The sequence below is a fragment of the Salvelinus namaycush genome, chromosome 3, assembly GCF_016432855.1.
Source record: "Salvelinus namaycush isolate Seneca chromosome 3, SaNama_1.0, whole genome shotgun sequence".
NCBI classification, from domain to species: Eukaryota; Metazoa; Chordata; class Actinopteri; order Salmoniformes; family Salmonidae; genus Salvelinus; species Salvelinus namaycush.
The window spans coordinates 80920374-80938218 of NC_052309.1; the positions used below are offsets into that span (position 1 = coordinate 80920374).

The following is a 17845-nucleotide window of genomic DNA, read 5'->3' on the forward strand; positions in this document are numbered from 1 at the left end:
CAACTCACGCCCTGACCAAACCAAAATAGAGACATAAAAAGGATCTCTAAGGTCAGGGCGTGACATGTAGAAACACGGTGGCTAGGAAAAACTCCCTAGAAAGGAAGAAACCTAGAGAGGAACCAGGCTATGATGGGTGGCCAGTCCTCTTCTGGATGTGCCGGGTGGAGATTATAACAGAACATGGCCAAGATGTTCAAATGTTCATAGATGACCAGCAGGGTCAAATAATAATAATCACCGTGGTTGTCGAGGGTGCAACAGGTCAGCACCTCAGGAGTAAATGTCAGTTGGCTTTTCATAGCCGATCATTCAGAGTATCTCTACCGCTCCTGCTGTCTCTAGAGTTGAAAACAGCAGGTCTGGGACAGGTAGCACGTCCGGTGAACAGGTCAGGGTTCCATAGCCGCAGGCAGAACAGTTGAAACATATCTCATCAGCCACCTGGTGGAAGGGACTTTGTGGATCTGAGGCTCTTTCCCCTGTTGCCTTCATCATCCTCCAAATCCCACCAACATCAGCCGCCTCAGAGCGCAACTGGTCCTTGTTTGGGAACACACACCAAAGCACTCAACAGGTTGACCAATACAAGGGTTGAAAAACTGGTAGCCATCCGGGCAAAAGTTTTTTGAGCCTGACAACGAGCCATCCTCAAACAGGTTGGAAAGTGACAGTGAAGATGAGGCCTCAGAGTCTGATGTTCAAGAGGTGGACATTGAGGAGGTCCAGGGAGAAGACATGGAAGCCTGAGAGGAAGACAACCAAAGCTTTAGTTTCTAGACTATCATTTTACAGATGTATGTTGAAAATGTTTTTGGGAGATGCGATGGATCATTGGGGATCATTCAATATCCCCTTTCTTTTGTTGTTCAGTGAAATCATCCCATGTCAAGAGTCAAGAGTCAACTCATTTATTAAAGTTCAATTCGTAACTACATTGTTTTTTAATTTCTATTGTAAGGATTTAATCATTTGCAAATATGTCTACTTATGATAAGTTAAAAGCTTCATGTTTCTGTCTCCATATGATATGGTAAATATATCCAATGTAAAAAAACATCTACATTTAAATGGTATTAATATTAATTTGCATATATTTACGTTAATTCCCATATATTCCTGTTAATTCCCACGGAAAGTTTCCACCTCAAAATATTCCCCAAAATGTGCAACCCTAACAGTGAGTTTAATGACTATGAGGTTAAAGTACAGACTGTAAGTTTTAATATGAGGGTATTTTCATCATTTTTGTTTAGAAATTACAACACTTTTTTTTTTACATAGTCCCCAATTTTAGGGGATCAAAAGTATTGGGACAAATTCACTTATATGTGTATTAAAGTAGTCAAAAGTTAAAGTATTTGATCCCATATTCATAGCACGCAATGATTAAATCAAGCTTGTGACTCTACAAACTTGTTGGATACATTTGCTGTTTGTTTTGGTTGTTTCTGATTATTTTGTGCCCAATAGAAATGAATAATAAATAACTCATTTTGGAGTCACTTTTATTGTAAATAAGAATAGAATATGTTTCTAAACACTCCTACATTAATGTGGATGCTACCATGGTTACAGATAGCCCTGAATGAATCGTGAATAATTATGAGTGAGAAAGTTACAGACACACAAATATCCTACCCCAAGTAATTAGCATTTTTGGGGGGGAGGTATGATATTTATGCCACTGTAACTTATATATGGGACCAAATACTACACTTTTGACTACTTTAATACACATAAGTGAATTTGTCCCAATACTTTTGGTCCTCTAAAATGGGGGGACTATTTACAAAAAGTGTTGTAATTTCTTAACGATTCACCCGATATGGATGAAAATACCCTCAAATGAAAGCTGACAGTCTGCTCTTCAACATCATAGTCATTCCATCATTTCGAATCCAAAGTGCTGGAGTACAGAGCCAAAACAACAAAATAATTGTCACTGTTCCAATACGTTTGGGCTACCGTTATATCAATTAACTCAATCTAACAAAATAGTTGAAACCCCAAGCTCTAAGAGCAAAGAGTCTGACATTAAACTACTAACAGGAACTGTCAGAAAGAAAGATGTTCATAATAACGATAAAAGCCATGTCCCTGGCCGTGGAGCTGACATATTTATTCAGTCCTCTCTCTCCTCCACAATTGTCCAAGCCATAATTTACACTAATGCCCTGACACCACCAGCACTGGACACTCATTTGGAGCTTCAGCCTCCTGTCACCTGGGAAATAATGTCCTGCTACACTACCTCCTTCTAAGCCCTCTGCTTTCTCTCTCCTCTCCTCCATCTCTGCCCTGCTCTCTAAATCCAGCTCTTTTCTGTCTGCTCTTCTCTCCTCCATCTCTCTTTTCTCTCTCTCCTCTCCAGCTGAGCTCATTTTTCAGGGTTACAAATGGGGGTGTTCTCTCTCTGTCTCTCCACTCCACTGGCAGAGTGACTGAGCTGTACTCCTACTGTACTGTCTCCTCTAGACTCCAACACCAAGTCCACTCAGTCCGTCTCAGCCATCTCTAAGACTACACCACTACACTACACATGGCTACAGCTACTCTCTGCCCCTCTGACAGCCTGTAATCACCAGAGGGTGTTAAACATGGGGGCAGAGGAGCTAATGCTGCTACATACACTATATATACAAAAGTATGTGCACCCCCCTTCAAATTACTGGATTTGGCTATTTCAGCCAGACCCGTTGCTGAAAATAGAGCACACAGCCATGCAATCTCCAAATACAAACATTGACAGAAGAATGGCCTTACTGAAGAGCTCAGTGACTTTCAATGTGGCACCGTCATAGGATGCCACCTTTCCAACAAGTCAGAGCTGCCCCGTAAGTGCTGTTATTGTGAAGTGGCAACGTCTAGGAGCAAAACGGCTCAGCTGCGAAGTGGTAGGCCACACAAGCTCACAGATCGTGACCAGATCACGATGCGCTTAAAAATCATCTGTTCTCAGTTGCAACACTCACTACCAAGTTCCAAACTGCCTCTGGAAGCAACATCAGCACAATAACTGTTTGTCGGGAGCTTCATGAAATGGGTTTCCATGGCCAAGCAGCCGCACACAAGCCTAAGATCACCATGCGCAATGCCAAGCGTCGGCTGGAGTGGTGTAAAGCTCACCGCCATTGGACTTTGGACTTTAGCGGATGCCAGGAGAACGCAACCTGCCCCAATGCACAGTGCCAACTGTAAAGTAGGAATAATGGTCTGGGGCTGTTTTCCCTGGTTCGGGCTAGGCCCCTTAGTTCCAGTGAAGGGAAATGTTAACGCTATAGCTTACAATGACATTCTAGATGATTCTGTGCTTCCAACTTTGTGGCAACAGTTTGGGGAAGGCCCTTTCCTGTTTCAGCATGACAATGACCACGTGCACAAAGCGAGGTCCATACAGAAATGGTTTGTCGAGATCAGTGTGGAAGAACTTGACTGGCCTGCACAGAGCCCTGACCTCAACTCCATCAAACACCTATGGGATGAATTGAAACGCCGACTGCGAGCCAGGCCTAATTGCCCAACATCAGTGCCCGACCTCACTAATGCTCGTGGCTGAACTGAAGCAAGTCCCCGCAGCAATGTTCCAACATCTAGTGGAAAGTGTTCCCAGAAGAGTGGGGGCTGTCATAGCAGCAAAGGGGGGACCAACTCCATATTAATGCCCATGATTTTGGAATGAGATGTTCGACGAGCACATGTCCACATACTTACGGCCATGTAGGGTATATTTAAGAGTTGAGTGGAATTGTGACGTACAGAAGAATAGGAGAAAGAGTGGGTGAGGCGTTATAGAATAATTGAAAAGGGAACATCACAGTTGTTAAAGATGGCCAGTTTCAGTTCCTTCACAGTGTGTGGCCTATTTTGCACATATATGCACTAGGCTGTGTGTAGGTGAAGCTGATGGTGCATGGTGTGGATTAGTACCATTTACTAGCATTGATATCACTGATTTGATGTACATGTAGGTGTCAGCAGGTACTAGCATTGATATCACTGATTTGATGTACATGTAGGTGTCAGCAGGTACTAGCATTGATATCACTGATTTGATGTACATGTGGGTGTCAGCAGGTACTAGCATTGATATCACTGATTTGATGTACATGTGGGTGTCAGCAGGTACTAGCATTGATATCACTGATTTGATGTACATGTGGGTGTCAGCAGGTACTAGCATTGATATCACTGATTTGATGTACATGTGGGTGTCAGCAGGTACTAGCATTGATGCTAAGGGCTGTTGGATCATTCAGTGGTTGGTGAAACACCTCAAAGGATCCGGTCTCTTAGCACACTCAGATCGCCTCTCTGTCTCTCCCTCTCTGCTGCCTGCTTCTCTGCTCTGCTTGTCCTCATTATGGAAAAGCTGTTCCACTTGGCATCACATTTAACCCCTCACTTTCCACTGAGACAAGCAAAGTGGGTCACAGGATCTGAAGCGCTAAACATGCCAATGGGAAGTACATGCTGCTGCACTTAGAGAAGAGGCTAGAAACAAGACTGAAAACTGAGTGATGGAGAAGATGGGAAACAGACAGGAGGAGGCTTAGTGACAAGACGTAAATGACAGTCATATACTGTATGGATAGAGAGAAAGACATTACAGACTGGAGAGGGACACACATCCAGTCAAGAAAGGAATATGAAAGCTTGTGTAAATATGTTGAGTAAATAAGGAAGTAGTTGCCTGAAGGAAGCTTTCAATCAAACCTACAATCAAACCAGCATATTGTTTTTCCACCCCTAAACGTATGCACTGTTAGAAGTTTGGTATTTTCATAAACTACAGTATAACAAAATGTCTGAATGAACAAATAAGTCAATATAGAGTTTACAGCATTTTCTGTGGACTACAATGATGGTTGCAACCAAACAAATTCAGTCCAATAATATAATTACTGTATTTAATTAAGCAAAATGATTAACTAGCTAGGCACTGTAAGCTAACATTACAAGTTCAACATAGCATGCTTCAGACGATCCACAAATCTATAAATGAATCATGGTTCATAATACAGTTTCATGCCACACGACACAAAGGGGGTTTGTTGAACCAATAAATACATGTCATACCACGAATAAATTGTGAAGACACATCCAAAGCTTAATTCAAAAAAAAGAATGCATTTTTCTTTAATGATTTACATTTTACAATTCTACAGCAGACCATTAGAATGTTTACCTCTTCAGAAGGCTGATTATATATCACCACCTGAATCAACGCTAAATCTTGGTCCAGGGGAAATGTTGGGGAACCATAAATGAAATGTTAGATTTTTTTTTTTAAAGTAAATAAACAATATGTTCTATCATGTAATATAAACAAACCTTTCATATCTGGAACTATCAATATTATATGTAAAATATTAAATTACAATAAAGCACCATTTTCAATAATAATAATAATAATAATAATAGTATTAATACAGACAGACATGACTGCTTCATGGTTTTACATAAGATGATGTAGTCCTATTGAGTACCTCTGTTGGATTGCTACTGGAACGATGTCTAGATGACGAAAGTGGAATGCTCAAATGACATTACAAATGTGTAAGAGCAACATCCATTTCAAAAATGTGAATCTCATTCATGGATGTAAAAATAATACATGCAACCACGTGGCTGACTACACATTTCTCAGATAACATTTCATTGTGATCACCATCTACACAACTAGCCTAACCAGTGTGATCCAATTAAGTAATGAGCGAGACAAGACTAAAAGCAAGATTATCAAGTAACAAGTCACTGTCCTTGTTCTAATTCACAACAGATTGCTTTGAAGTTGCTTCATAAATAATGCCATAAGCACCAAGTATTCTCAGTGTGGATACAGAGGGGAAAGAAGGAAGGGAGGGAACACAAAATGTACCCACTTAGTCCAAGTTGCCCCACTAATACAGTATCATCTACCCCTTGACCTACACAAGACCAAAGAAAAAAACTCATTCTGCAGAAAACATTGCAGTCAGTCTCCCACCCACCCGGTCTCCCTCCCTCGTATACTGTGGGTGCTCTGGACAGCGGCTGCAGAGCTGCAGTTCATGTCATGCACGCCACCCCTCAGTGGAGTTGTCCTGGAATTTACAGGCCTGGAAGTCATTCTACAGTACACACACTGTTGATGCACAGTGCATTTCTTAATGCACCATTGACTGCTAATCTTCACTCAAATTGGCAAGGCAGTGCACAAACATACCATGTACAGAAAAGCATGGTACCTAAAATCACTCCTCACTCCCACACACACTTGCAAGTCTATGTACTTAGTGAAACAGAGAGCAAATACAATAAAACTGTACATTTTAGAGCTCGTAGACAGAACTTAAACCGACTGGAATCAAAGCCCTACTTCCCAAAATCACAGAAACATGATAGAGACACACTTGTTTTAAAACTTAAAAACACATTTTTATGTCAAAGTAATCATGTTGTAGAATGTGCAAACGGTTTGTGTAGGCCTATCTTCCTGACGTGTCAACTTCAGAGAACAACCCATTCAACTATGTTACAGTACAATAAGAAGGCCTCCACATACTACTAACTAGAGGGTTCAATGTGCCCACCTTGAGGCTAACCTCTGCTATGACAGACGTCATGCCAGAAAAGCATTGTGGAGACTGACTGATCTATTCACTACATATTTTCCTCTTGCAAATCACTGAACTTACACAGAAGATGGTTGTATTCACAAAATAAATAGAAATAAAACTGTTAAGCATAAACATTACTCGATCCCCACAGATGTCAATAAAACCTTCTCTGAGACATTCATATCATAACAGTATCCAAGAGAGGGATTAGAACAAACACCAGTAACCATTAAACAAACATAATGATAGGTAGACTGTGTAAATTGCTGCTTAAAAAAACATCAGGGCAGAGATATGCTCCTCATGAACAATTCTGTACAATAATGTTGATATATTACAAGCTGCATCAAAGTCAGATGAGAAGAACAGGTATAAATCAGTCTGTATACTGGAGGTCCAGATCCACTAGCCCATCAGTAACCACTAGCCTCAGTCTTTTGGGCTTACGGTCTGAAACCGGGGTACTCAAGGAGTGGGAGGATGTGGGAGCATGGTGGGATGTTGGTGGGTGGTCTATGGGCTGGCACTGCTGTTGTGTGTCCCTCTTGCAGTGGTCATCCTGGCCTTTAAGCCCTGAAAAGCCCCCCACAGAGAAAGATGGTGAGTGTGAGAGTTGGGGTCCACATGGCTCCAGAACCAGCCTCCCCTGGGTGCCCGAAGGCTCCATGAGGCAGCGGTACGTATAGTTGGTGGGCGGTGACCCTGGGTAATCTCCCAAGCCCATGGTGACTGAGTGGTCACCAGTAAAGTTGACCACGTAAGGTGGACCTTGGTTACCATAAGAGTAGGAGAAGGAGGAGGAGGGGGGCTGCTGTTTGTTTGCTGGTGTCTGTGATCCAGAGGGAGAGCTGTGTGCTACTTGGGGGCTAGTGTGCTGAGACATCGAGGGAGAGAGCGAGGTGGAAAAGGTCAAGTCTGAGGAATCGTAACACAGTTTGTCAGGTGACGCCGATGTGGCATAGGAAGAGTGAGGGTTCTGGGAGTGCACAGCACCACAGGGCTTGTCCTGATTCAAACGTTTGCCATGAGGAGACCCATAATTCTGAGGTGCTTGGCTGGGGAAAAAGAAAGGCCTTGGGAGAGTGGAGAAGTTTTTGCTGCCAAAGCTGGTTTCAGTGTATTGAGGTTTGTCAGAGGGCCGCTTCTCCAAAGCTGTCGTTGTACTTTTACTGGACGTCTGGAAATAATCTGGATGGACTTTGTCATTGGGAAGATTTGACTTGATGGGGTAGTTTGATGCATTGAGACGAACTGGATCTTTTCCTGAAATGATGCTATAACTGGGCATGCTACCTTTATGGCCGCCAGTGCTAAAACCTGAACATTTGTTACTCTGGTGGACCTTGTCAGTGTCACTGTACCTAGATTTGGCAATATGAGGTTTGGCCACAATTTTAGGGTTGCCAGTGACAATATTAACTTTAGAAGGGGCACTATTCAAATTCTGACTTGGTTTCCCTCCTTGAAACTTAAGCACACTCTGGATCACACTGGAGCTTTTGTCATACGTGTTGCGAAAAGCATCTCCTACATTAGGATTTAATTGTGAGCCAAACTTGTTAGAAACCACTTGAGGTGAATGGACGGTCTTGACTGAGTAATTCTGGGGCCCAGTTTTGAAGGAACTTGGCACTGGCTGAGAGGTGGAAAAAGATTGAGATTTGTTGGAAGAGCTCATCAGGTGGAAGGGACCCGGAGTTTTGACTTGAGGCTGGACCTTAGAAAAATTGGAATGAGCAGAACTAGCCTTAGTACCATTGGTGCTCTGATTGAGAACATTGACTGGGGTATTGTGGGAATGGGAACCGATGGATGGAGTATTTGTATTAAACATGAATGATTCTTTCTGAGAGTAGTGGGTTTTGGCTGCTGAAGATAAGGCCTGTGTCTTAGAATCTTCTTTTGACAATTTCATCCCAGGATTTTTCATCAAAAAACGATCCATGAAAGTCCCCTCAGCGCTGCTCAGGGGTGTAAAACAAAAATTTGCATTGAGCTGTCCTCTGTCTTTGGATGTATCCTTAACTCCACAATCCAAAGGGAGAGACTCATTTTTGGAGCACACAAGACCATTAAGAAATTGCTGATCCTCTGCATTGAAGATACTTCCTGGGCTTGGAGGGCCAAGGTATGGGGTTTCTGGGTTCCAAGCATCCGAGGGGCTATGAGAGAGGGGACTACTAAAGGGCCCGCTGGGTGGATCCATTGGACAGAGGTCTATTGGAGAGGTTTGGAGGATGTTCTGTGGATGATAGAACCCTTCAAGATTGAGACACTGGAAGTCGAGGAGATCTTCACAGCAATTAGCAAAGCTGGATTCTGTGGAAAGCATCCTTTCTGGAAAACTGAACGGTGGAGACTGAGACTGGGATGGAATCTTTGAGGTGGAAGCAGTGTAATCAGAAGGTATGTTTTTTTCTAAGGATTGTGACTGACATAACCCTTCTGAGAGTCTAGAAAGACTGTTGTCTATCTGTAGCAGGTTATGACTAAGACAAGAAGTTCCCATCTCTCCAGTTACAACCTTACGAGCAGTCTCTGTTTTCTGCCTTTCTTTCCGTCCCCTTCCCCTTCCTCCCCTATTAGTGATTTTTGGCATGGCCCTATCATTCATTGTTTCAGGAGCATAGGCCATCACATCAGAACCCACAGGTTGGGGTGAGTTAAGGGTCAAGGGTGAGAGAGATAAAGTGAGGGGGGGAGGTTCTTTTTTCAGAAGAACAGCAGAGGAATCTTTTAAAGTGTTGCACTTGATTGCACTGTTGAGTTTCTGGCAGGTGGGAGGTTGAGAAGGGCACTCTTCTTTTGGCTTAACGCATGTAATTTCCTTCTTCTCTTTTTCAGACTCTGCTTCAATCTGCTCCAACTCCTGGCTGTCTACCTCCCATACACCCTGTATTTTTCTCCGCAGTTTGATCCGTGGCAAGGGTTGGTCCTCATCCTTTACTTTGTGTTCATGCAGTGCCCCACTGTCAACCAAACTACTCTCTACTCCAATACAAGTATCCTTCACTTGTTCTCTGTCTTCAGCCAAGGATGGAATATCTTTCTCTTTTCCACAGATTCTAACAGGACTTGGTGTGACTTGATAGTCACATTGCAGTCCTCCCACTCCGACAGACATACCCTCACTAGTAATTGTATGGCCCTTTTCTCCTGGCAGTTGCTTTACTCCATAAATAACCTCGTCTAGCACCTCATTTATCTCTACCTCGCTGAGCTCCCCCTGTTCCTTTTTTTTCTCTTTCGAGTCTACAGCTACAACCTCACTCTGCCTGTTCATCAAAATGGGACCTCTATCTTTCAAACTACCCAATCTGTCTCGTCTAACTTTACGTCTCTTCCAAAATCGTACGTCATGAGTCTCCTTCCCATCTGCCTGGGCACCCTTCTCCATTTCTAAGTTTAAGATTGACACAGAATCTAAAATGGCCCTATAAGGCTCCAATTGTTGTGAATCAATAGACTTTTCTGCTTCAATAATCAAATCCTCTCCTCCTGCAGGTCTGTCCAACTCCCACACTTTGCCCCTCTTTCTCTTAAAACGGATTTTGAAGTTGAGGCTCTGCCCTTTCCCGTTCTCTTCCTTGCATGTTTGCGAGGTGAGTGAATTCAGTAACTCAGTATGTGATTCTGGCTTCTTCTCTCCTTCATTTACATGTTCTTTTTTAGAATCCAGTGAGATTTCACCATGTCCTGCTTTGTGTTTGTCCTCATCAGATTCATTCTCCAGTACCTCTGAGTCTCGGGTCCCTCTTTTATACTTTCCTGCACTCCTCCGTGGCCGGTCTTGTTCCAGTTGATTGACTCTGGGACGCAGCATTCTGGGCGTTGCATTTTGTTTTGCTGTCCTCTTGAAGGTCTGTGTCCGAGATTGGACCCCAAACTCTGAAACGGTAGACTTAGGGTCACTATTAGACCGCAACCCACCTCTACCACAGTCCTCCAACACTTTGATAGCTTTGGTTTCTCTTCCTGAACACAGAGTCAGATTCTGCCTCAGCCCTGTGGAGGGTTTGAGGTCCTTGGAGGATGGCTCTGACACAGGAGAGTTGATGCTCTGCTCAGAGTCAGTCTCCACCGAATTACGGAACATCCGTTTCTTCAGAGGAATGTTGGCCTGGGTGTGTGTCTGAAGATATTCTGAAGAAGGAGGGGGAGACTTGGAAAGCCTATCTTTCGCTGAGATTAAATCGTCATTACTTTGTGGCGAGTGAATATGCAAGTCTTGACCTGGACCCTCAAGTTTCATCTTACTAGCCCTTCCTTTCCCCCGTTTGGAAATTATCCCACTTTGTGTTGTTGCATGAGGCAAACTATTTGTCTGTGCATCAGATAATATTTGTTCCCTAACCTCTTTCCCTCCATCATTATTTGCCTCTCTGCCATCTTCCATTTGCTTATGGTTGGAGGAAATTAGATCTTTCTTTCCTGTGTTCCCACTTCCTGAGCCCCCAGCCTTCTGATCCCGCTCTTTTCTTAGAATATCAGAAAGTAGAACCCTCACCTGTTTGATAACAACACCCTTCTTGTCCATAGTTATACTACTCCCCTTTTTTACCATTTCAGACACCCTCTCATTCTTACCTCCATCCTTTCTGATAATGCTGTCACAACTTTTGCTATTTTGTCCTCCTGCTTTTCCATTACTCTGTTCTTCTGCATCATTTCGCCCTCTAAGCACCCTCTTATCACAGCCAACCATTTGAGATTGTACACTTTTACTATTTAGTTTTGCCCCTCTGTCAATGTCTTTTACACTCCCCCTATGCCCCTTCCCAGCCACACTAACCTTTTCCCCCCCACCAGCAGCTTCTATTTCAATAACCTTCTCACCTGCCCCTTTCTCACCATGTAATAAATCGACCTTCACCACAGCAGTCTGTCCCCTTCCTACATCAGCTTTGTTAATCTTAGCCTTGAAATACATTTCCCTCACCCCTTTCTTACCTTCAGCGTCTGACAACTCTCTGCCTGCTTCCTCCATGGACTTCTGCTGGGACCTGGACACTCTGGTGTCTGCCTCTCCTCCCTGTGTAGCTGATCTAGCCATCTGTTCTGCTTGCACTGGTACGCTGCTCTCTCTTCTCACAATGCCCTTTCCCTCCAATCCTGGACAGGCCCTTTCTTCTGCTACACTTTCCGGCACAGACACTCTTATCAAGCTAACTGTGACTTGCTTCAGTCCTGACATTACTGGAACATGGTCAAGTGAGGGGGAAGAGAGAGAAATGGTACTAGGGGTGGTAGTGACAAGGGGAGTACTAATGGGTTTCTGGTGATTCCCAGGCTTATTGGCTTTGTCCAAAGCACTTTGGCAAACTTCAACCCTTTTACCAGAGGGTTTGCTCGCCACAAGTGTCCCATCAGTCCCCGATTCTCCAATGGTTTTGATTTCCACTTTCAGATCCACTGGTTTCTGATCTGCATCCTGAGCCTTGCTGCCTTTGGGCCCGCCTCCACCAGTGTATGTTCTGTTGCTGATGTATGCCACATCATTGTTGTTGCCGCTGGTGTTATTTTCGATGGTTATGCAATTGGTTCCATGAATATCTTTGATAACATTGTGCGTGGCATCTTTTCCACTACAGCTATCCATGTGTTTCTGAGGACTTGCGCTGTTGCTTTTTCTGCAAATGGGTTTGGTGAGTTCAATGCGCTTGCAAATTATTTTGTTGTTCTTCTTGGCTCTGGAAACAGACGGGCGTGTGTGACAGTTTCTGATCATGCTCCTTGTTCTGGAAGAGATCCTTGTCTGGACAGATACTTTTTCCACCACTCGAAGGGGCTTTCCACCCAGTATCTGTCCACAAACTGCTGGTCCAGCATTCTGTTGAGAAGACAAGGAAGGGTGAAGAGTGAAAGGCTTCAGGTTTAACTCACAAGTATTGCTGCTCTTCTCTTTTTTGTCATTCTCTTTGGTTATACAGCAGAGAGCAGATTGTTCCTTCCTCCACTGTGTTTTTGTCTCCACATGTTCAAGCTGGTGCAGCAAGGCCCTCTCTTTGCTGGTGGGGTCCTTGCAGCTCAACAAGAAGTTGAACGTGTGGCGCCGTACTCGGACCCTAAGGTTCCTCAACACCACCTCTGATAGGGATGGCATTATCAGCCGTTGCTGCTTCATTCCCGATATCCTCCTTTGCCCCTCCTGTTTCAACCTTTTGGTCTTCCTGCTCATCATCAGAGCATTTCTCTTCATCTGCTGGGTAAATGAATTCCTTGAAGGGATAGCTAAGACAGGAAGATAAAGAACTAAGAAATTCAGGCAAAACTAATAGCATAACAAATAAATGCATACGGCACCTAACATTACATTCTAGTTGCATACTGTCACTAACTGTCTTATCTGCAATACATTTAGCAATAAAGACAGTTTATTGCTCAATGACCAATACGTAGTACCACTTGTATCTTCATAGAATGAGAATTTCAGACATTGTTAAAAGACATGAAGATCATTAGCTTAAAGTTTGAAATGAGAGACACAAACACAAACTTACCTGAATTTGAAAATGTAAATGTAGGCCGAAATGTAGGAGGACAGGGTGCTTTCCCTCTGTTAAGACGAAGGTCTGTGTCTCTGAGGCGGTACTTCTGGCCAGACAGGTCATTAGAGTCATCACAACCAGGCTGCCTCTCTCTGTGTCGGAAGTGACCCTCTCCTTTTCTAAATAATAAAGAAATAGTATAATGTTACACGTCATTATATAGTACCAGTCAAAAGTTTGGACACACATTCAAGGGTTCTTCTTTATTTTTACTATTTTCTACATTGTAGAATAATAGTGAAGACATCAAAACTATGAAACAACACATATGGAATCATATAGTAACCCAAAAAGTGTTAAACAAATCAAAATACATTTCATATTTGCGATTCTTCAAATAGCCACTCTTTGCCTTGATGACAGCTTTGCACACTCTTGGCATTCTCTCAACCAGCTTCATGAGGTAGTCACCTGGAATGCATTTCAATTAACAGGTGTGCCTTGTTAAAAGTTAATTTGTGGAATTTCTATCCTTCTTAAGGCGTTTGAGCCAATCAGTTGTGTTGTGACAAGGTAGGGGTAGTATACAGAAGATAGCCTTATTTGGTAAAAGACCAAATCCATATTATGGCAAGAACAGCTCTAATAAGCAAAGAGAAACAACAGTCCATCATTACTTTAGGACATGAAGGTCAGTCAATGCGGAAGATGTCAAGAACTTTGAAAGTTTCTTCAAGTGCAGTCACAAAAACCATCAAGCGCTGTGATGAAACTGGCTCTCATGAGGACTGCCACAGGAATGGAAGACCCAGAGTTACCTCTGCTGCAGAGGATAAGTTTATTGGAGTTACCAGCCTCAGAAATTGCAGCCAAAATAAATGCTTCAGAGTTCAAGTAACAGACAGCTCAACATCAACTGTTCAGAGGAGACTGTGTGAATTAGGCCTTCGTGGTCAAATTGCTGCAAAGAAACCACTACTAAAAGACACCAATAAGAAGATGGGACTCGCTTGGGCCAAGAAACATGAGCAATGGACATTAGACCAGTCCAAATTTGTCCTTTGGTCTGGAGTCCAAATTTGAGATTTTTGGTTCCAACCACTGTGTCTTTGTGAGACGTGGTGTGGGTGAACGGATGATCTCTGCATGTGTATTTCCCACCGTAAAATCATGGAGGAGGTGGTGTTATGGTGCTTTGCTGGTGACACGGTCAGTGATTTATTTAGCATTCAAGGCACACTTAACCAGCATGGCTACCACAGCATTCTGCAGTGATACGCCATCCCATCTGGTTTGCGCTTAGTGGGACTATCATTTGTTTTTCAACAGGACAATGACCCAACACACCTCCAGGCTGTGTAAAGGCTATTTTACCAAGAAGGAGAGTGATGGAGTGCTGCATCAGATGACCTGGCCTCCACAAACCCCCGACCTCAACCCAATTGAGATTGTGAAGGAAAATCAGCTAACAAGTGTGCAGCATAAGTGGAAACTCCTTCAAGACGGTTGGAAAAGCATTCCAGGTGAAGCTGGTTGAGAGAATGCCAAGAGTGTGCAAAGCTGTCAAGGCAAAGGGTGGCTACTTTGAAGAATCTAAAATATATTTTTTATCTGTTTAACACTTTTTTGATTACTACATGATCCCATATGTGTTATTTCAAGGTTTTGATGTCTTCACTATTATTCTACAATGTAGAAAATAGTAAAATTAAAGAAAAACCCTTGAATGATTAGGTGTGTCCAAACTTTTGACTGGTACTGTATGTATGTATGTATGTATGTATGTATGTATGTATGTATGTATGTATGTATGTATGTAAGTTAAGGTGGTCATTGAGACAATGAGCAGATATGTCTCAATCCTCTCACCTCTCACAGGTGCAGCATTCACACATTTCATTGTCTTCTCCAAAAAAGCTGTCGCCATAGTAACAGGTGATCTCCTCCCCAGGTGCGATGGGCCTCACCACTTTTACACAGCCTCCATTCTTATCGCCAGGAACAAACTGGAGAGAAGGGGGAGGTGAGGGAAGAAACAAGGTGACATCGCTAGCCCTGGGGATGTAACACTTCAAACAATAAAACCATAATAGTACAAACAAAAGACACAGACGAAGAGGATAATAACAATAATCATGTATAACAACACTTCTATAAAAAGGGAACAATGCTTAACAGGAACAAACACGCAGAACGATTAAAAATATAGGAGAGTAACATGACTAATAATATATAACATTGTTGATTACCTTACAGTTTGGTCTGCAGTCTTCACCCAGGAAACAGAAACAAACGTATGGTTACAATACAGATATAACAACTTAAAAACACTGGAAATTGTGCCATGCGTCTGTATAATAAAAGTATTGACCATTAGCAAATCCTGTGAAGCTCTTCTATAGGTGAGCACATTAAGTAACAGGATTAGATTAGTGCATTTGATTTGATCACTCTAGATCTAATGTATGACTTGTTAGGATTGCCTAATTAAGAGAAATCCCATAAGCAGATGCTCTGTCTGTGTGTTCTGTGATAGTGTATGCACAGTGGGTTTCTGTTGAAGTGTGTGTACAGTGCCTGTACAGTGTGGCAGACAGTAACTGGGGTTGAATCTTGAAAAACTCACCGTGGTTGATGAAAGCCGCAGGCCCAAGCCAGAGTTGTGCACAGCGCTTACGAGTGGAGTACATCACACTAAAGTCATTCACCCCTGCTCTCAGAACAGCACTGTCTGCTGGACTCAGCTCGGCTATACAACCCAACAGAACCTCCATCCGCTCACCTACAAACCTGCAGCATTCAGCGTCACAGTTAAACATGATATATAAAAACACAGACAAGATTTATCTAATCTGCAGAGTTACACATGACTATTGAATGCAATTGTTAAAAGAAGTTGATCCTTACCAGTGCTTGGTAGAGGTTATCTTTGCTCCGTTGGTTTCTGAAGAGTATCGGTCACATGACTCAATCTGGACACCACTATCCAACAGGAAGGCACAGAGATAGCGATACACCTGAAGAAATAATAGCTGTCAAGACCATGCATATAGCCAAGCATGTTCATGCACACAATCATGAATACCCACAGAGTGAAAATAGGTAATATTAGCTCACTACCCAAACTAATAAGAAAAAATGACAGAGGCCAACAAAAGTAAATGAACAAATGAAAGAACTTACACTGACTAAAGAAAGGAAGGGGCAATCAAAAACGTACTTCTAGTGCACACTGATATAACATGGTTAACTGATCCTGCAAACACACACTTACATGCTGTTTCAGTAGTTCCAGACGGTGTGTTCCCAGTCCAGTGAAGTAGTCACAGGCCCAGTCTCCCACTGTGAGGGCCTCAAAGGTAGCCTGTAAGTCATGTGTGCGTTGGAAGCGTAGCAGAGTCTCTTTGAGGTAGCCCCAACGACGGACCTCTGGGGGGGGACTGCAGGGCGACAAGAATTAGGTGTGCTGTTCTTTGCAATTGTGAATTAACTTCTCCACTTCTCTTTGAAGAACGCTGAAGTTGTGCCTTAACTGCCTGATGAAGACTGATTACTAGACGCATAGAGGAACCATCAAGACCAAGCAGAAGAAAAATGGTACAATGCATACATCTATGGCAAAAGTTAGTCATTTCACACACTTTTGTCAAATATGTCATGGATAGGAGGTTTAAAGAGATTACCTGACGTTCATTTTATGGGTGCTGAACCCCAGCAAGGGGTCCAGCACCAAGCTGGTGGCCAGATCATCCGTCTCACACAGCTCCATCACACTCATTTTACTGCATCCGTCCATCGCCTCCCACCATCAGCATGCTGAAAGGACAGGGGTCGGGGTCAAGGGACAGGGCGATGCGACTGACAACCACCCACAACTGAGTCAAGTTGTCCTCGTATCCCCATACAAGCTAACGTTAGCCTTTATGTACGGCTTCGATAAGCTAGTTCTAGCTCAAACATCAATAAGGTTGTGTTAGAAACTAGCAAACTGACCAGCTAACTAGCTAGCTAGCCTTCTGATTTTGATGTCTAAATTATCATCATAGCTAGCAGCTAGCTACCGCAGGACATAGCGTTAAGCTGAAAGTCTAGCTAGTTAGCGTCTGACTCAGGCATAAGCAATCATGAGAAATATAACTAGCTATATTGATTTATATAAATTAGGCTGCAGTTATATTTAGCATAACATTACCTGGGAGTATTTGATAACGAAAGCCGTTAGCTAGATTGTATCCGTAGTGGTTGCTAGCTAGCCGCTAGCTGGCTATGTCGAGTCAGCTAGCTACGTCGAAACACAGGACAATTTCTTGGTGTTGCCTCGTTGATTCAACGCTGCAAATGTAATCAAATTAGCTAATCAGCTAGTTTCCACAGCAAAACGACTGACCCGAGGGAAGGATTAATTTTTTAAATGTTTGTTATTCTCGTATCAGAAGTTGGGCGAACAACCACTGAGGTATGCGAGTAACACTGCTGCAGTGAAACCGAACTAGGGCCATATCCGTTGTTTTTCATTGGCTAGTGCCAAGGTCAATTTTACGCCAGTTACGAAATCTCTCACAGGCCATTTGTCAATAGGGAGAGGATGTACTTTAGTTCTAGTAATACTGTTGGTTGTACCTGGTCATTGGTTGGGTTTGTTGCTTGAATGGACAGTCGTTATTTATAAGTTTCAGTTTAACTTTCACGTTACACAAATTGATAACCCTCTCAAAAAGAACACTGTTACATCGACAGAATCCAATGCTAAGGACC

General features: G+C 43.0%; 1 protein-coding gene across 2 annotated transcripts; it reads right to left on the reverse strand.

Moving 5' to 3' along the window:
- Positions 1–526: 526 nt before the first annotated feature.
- LOC120040364 lies at positions 527–17569 on the reverse strand. Of its 2 annotated transcripts, none has more exons than XM_038985553.1 (10): positions 17283–17569; positions 16774–16906; positions 16365–16530; positions 15998–16107; positions 15717–15880; positions 15340–15359; positions 14960–15096; positions 13103–13269; positions 11553–12833; positions 527–746 (listed from the first exon to the last, which is right to left on the reverse strand). In XM_038985553.1, exons 2-10 carry the CDS (start codon positions 16884–16886, stop codon positions 688–690), a joined length of 2217 nt encoding a protein of 738 aa, XP_038841481.1. In that variant the 5' UTR covers positions 16887–16906; positions 17283–17569; the 3' UTR covers positions 527–687. The 2 variants fall into 2 exon arrangements, with proteins under 2 accessions (XP_038841481.1, XP_038841480.1); XM_038985552.1 differs by lacking the exon at positions 527–746 and adding an exon at positions 4897–7175.
- Between the last annotated feature and the right edge of the window lie 276 nt (positions 17570–17845).

Excerpts from the sequence above, each read along its gene's own strand:
- LOC120040364 (XM_038985552.1), bottom strand. The coding sequence starts at position 16,886 with ATGGACGGATGCAGTAAAATGAGTGTGATGGAGCTGTGTGAGACGGAT. Across the intron at positions 15,360-15,716 it reads TGCGGCTTTCATCAACCACG|ACTGCAGACCAAACTGTAAG; the intron begins GTGAGTTTTTCA and ends TCCTGGGTGAAG. Across the intron at positions 12,834-13,102 it reads ATTTACATTTTCAAATTCAG|CTATCCCTTCAAGGAATTCA; the intron begins GTAAGTTTGTGT and ends TTCCTGTCTTAG.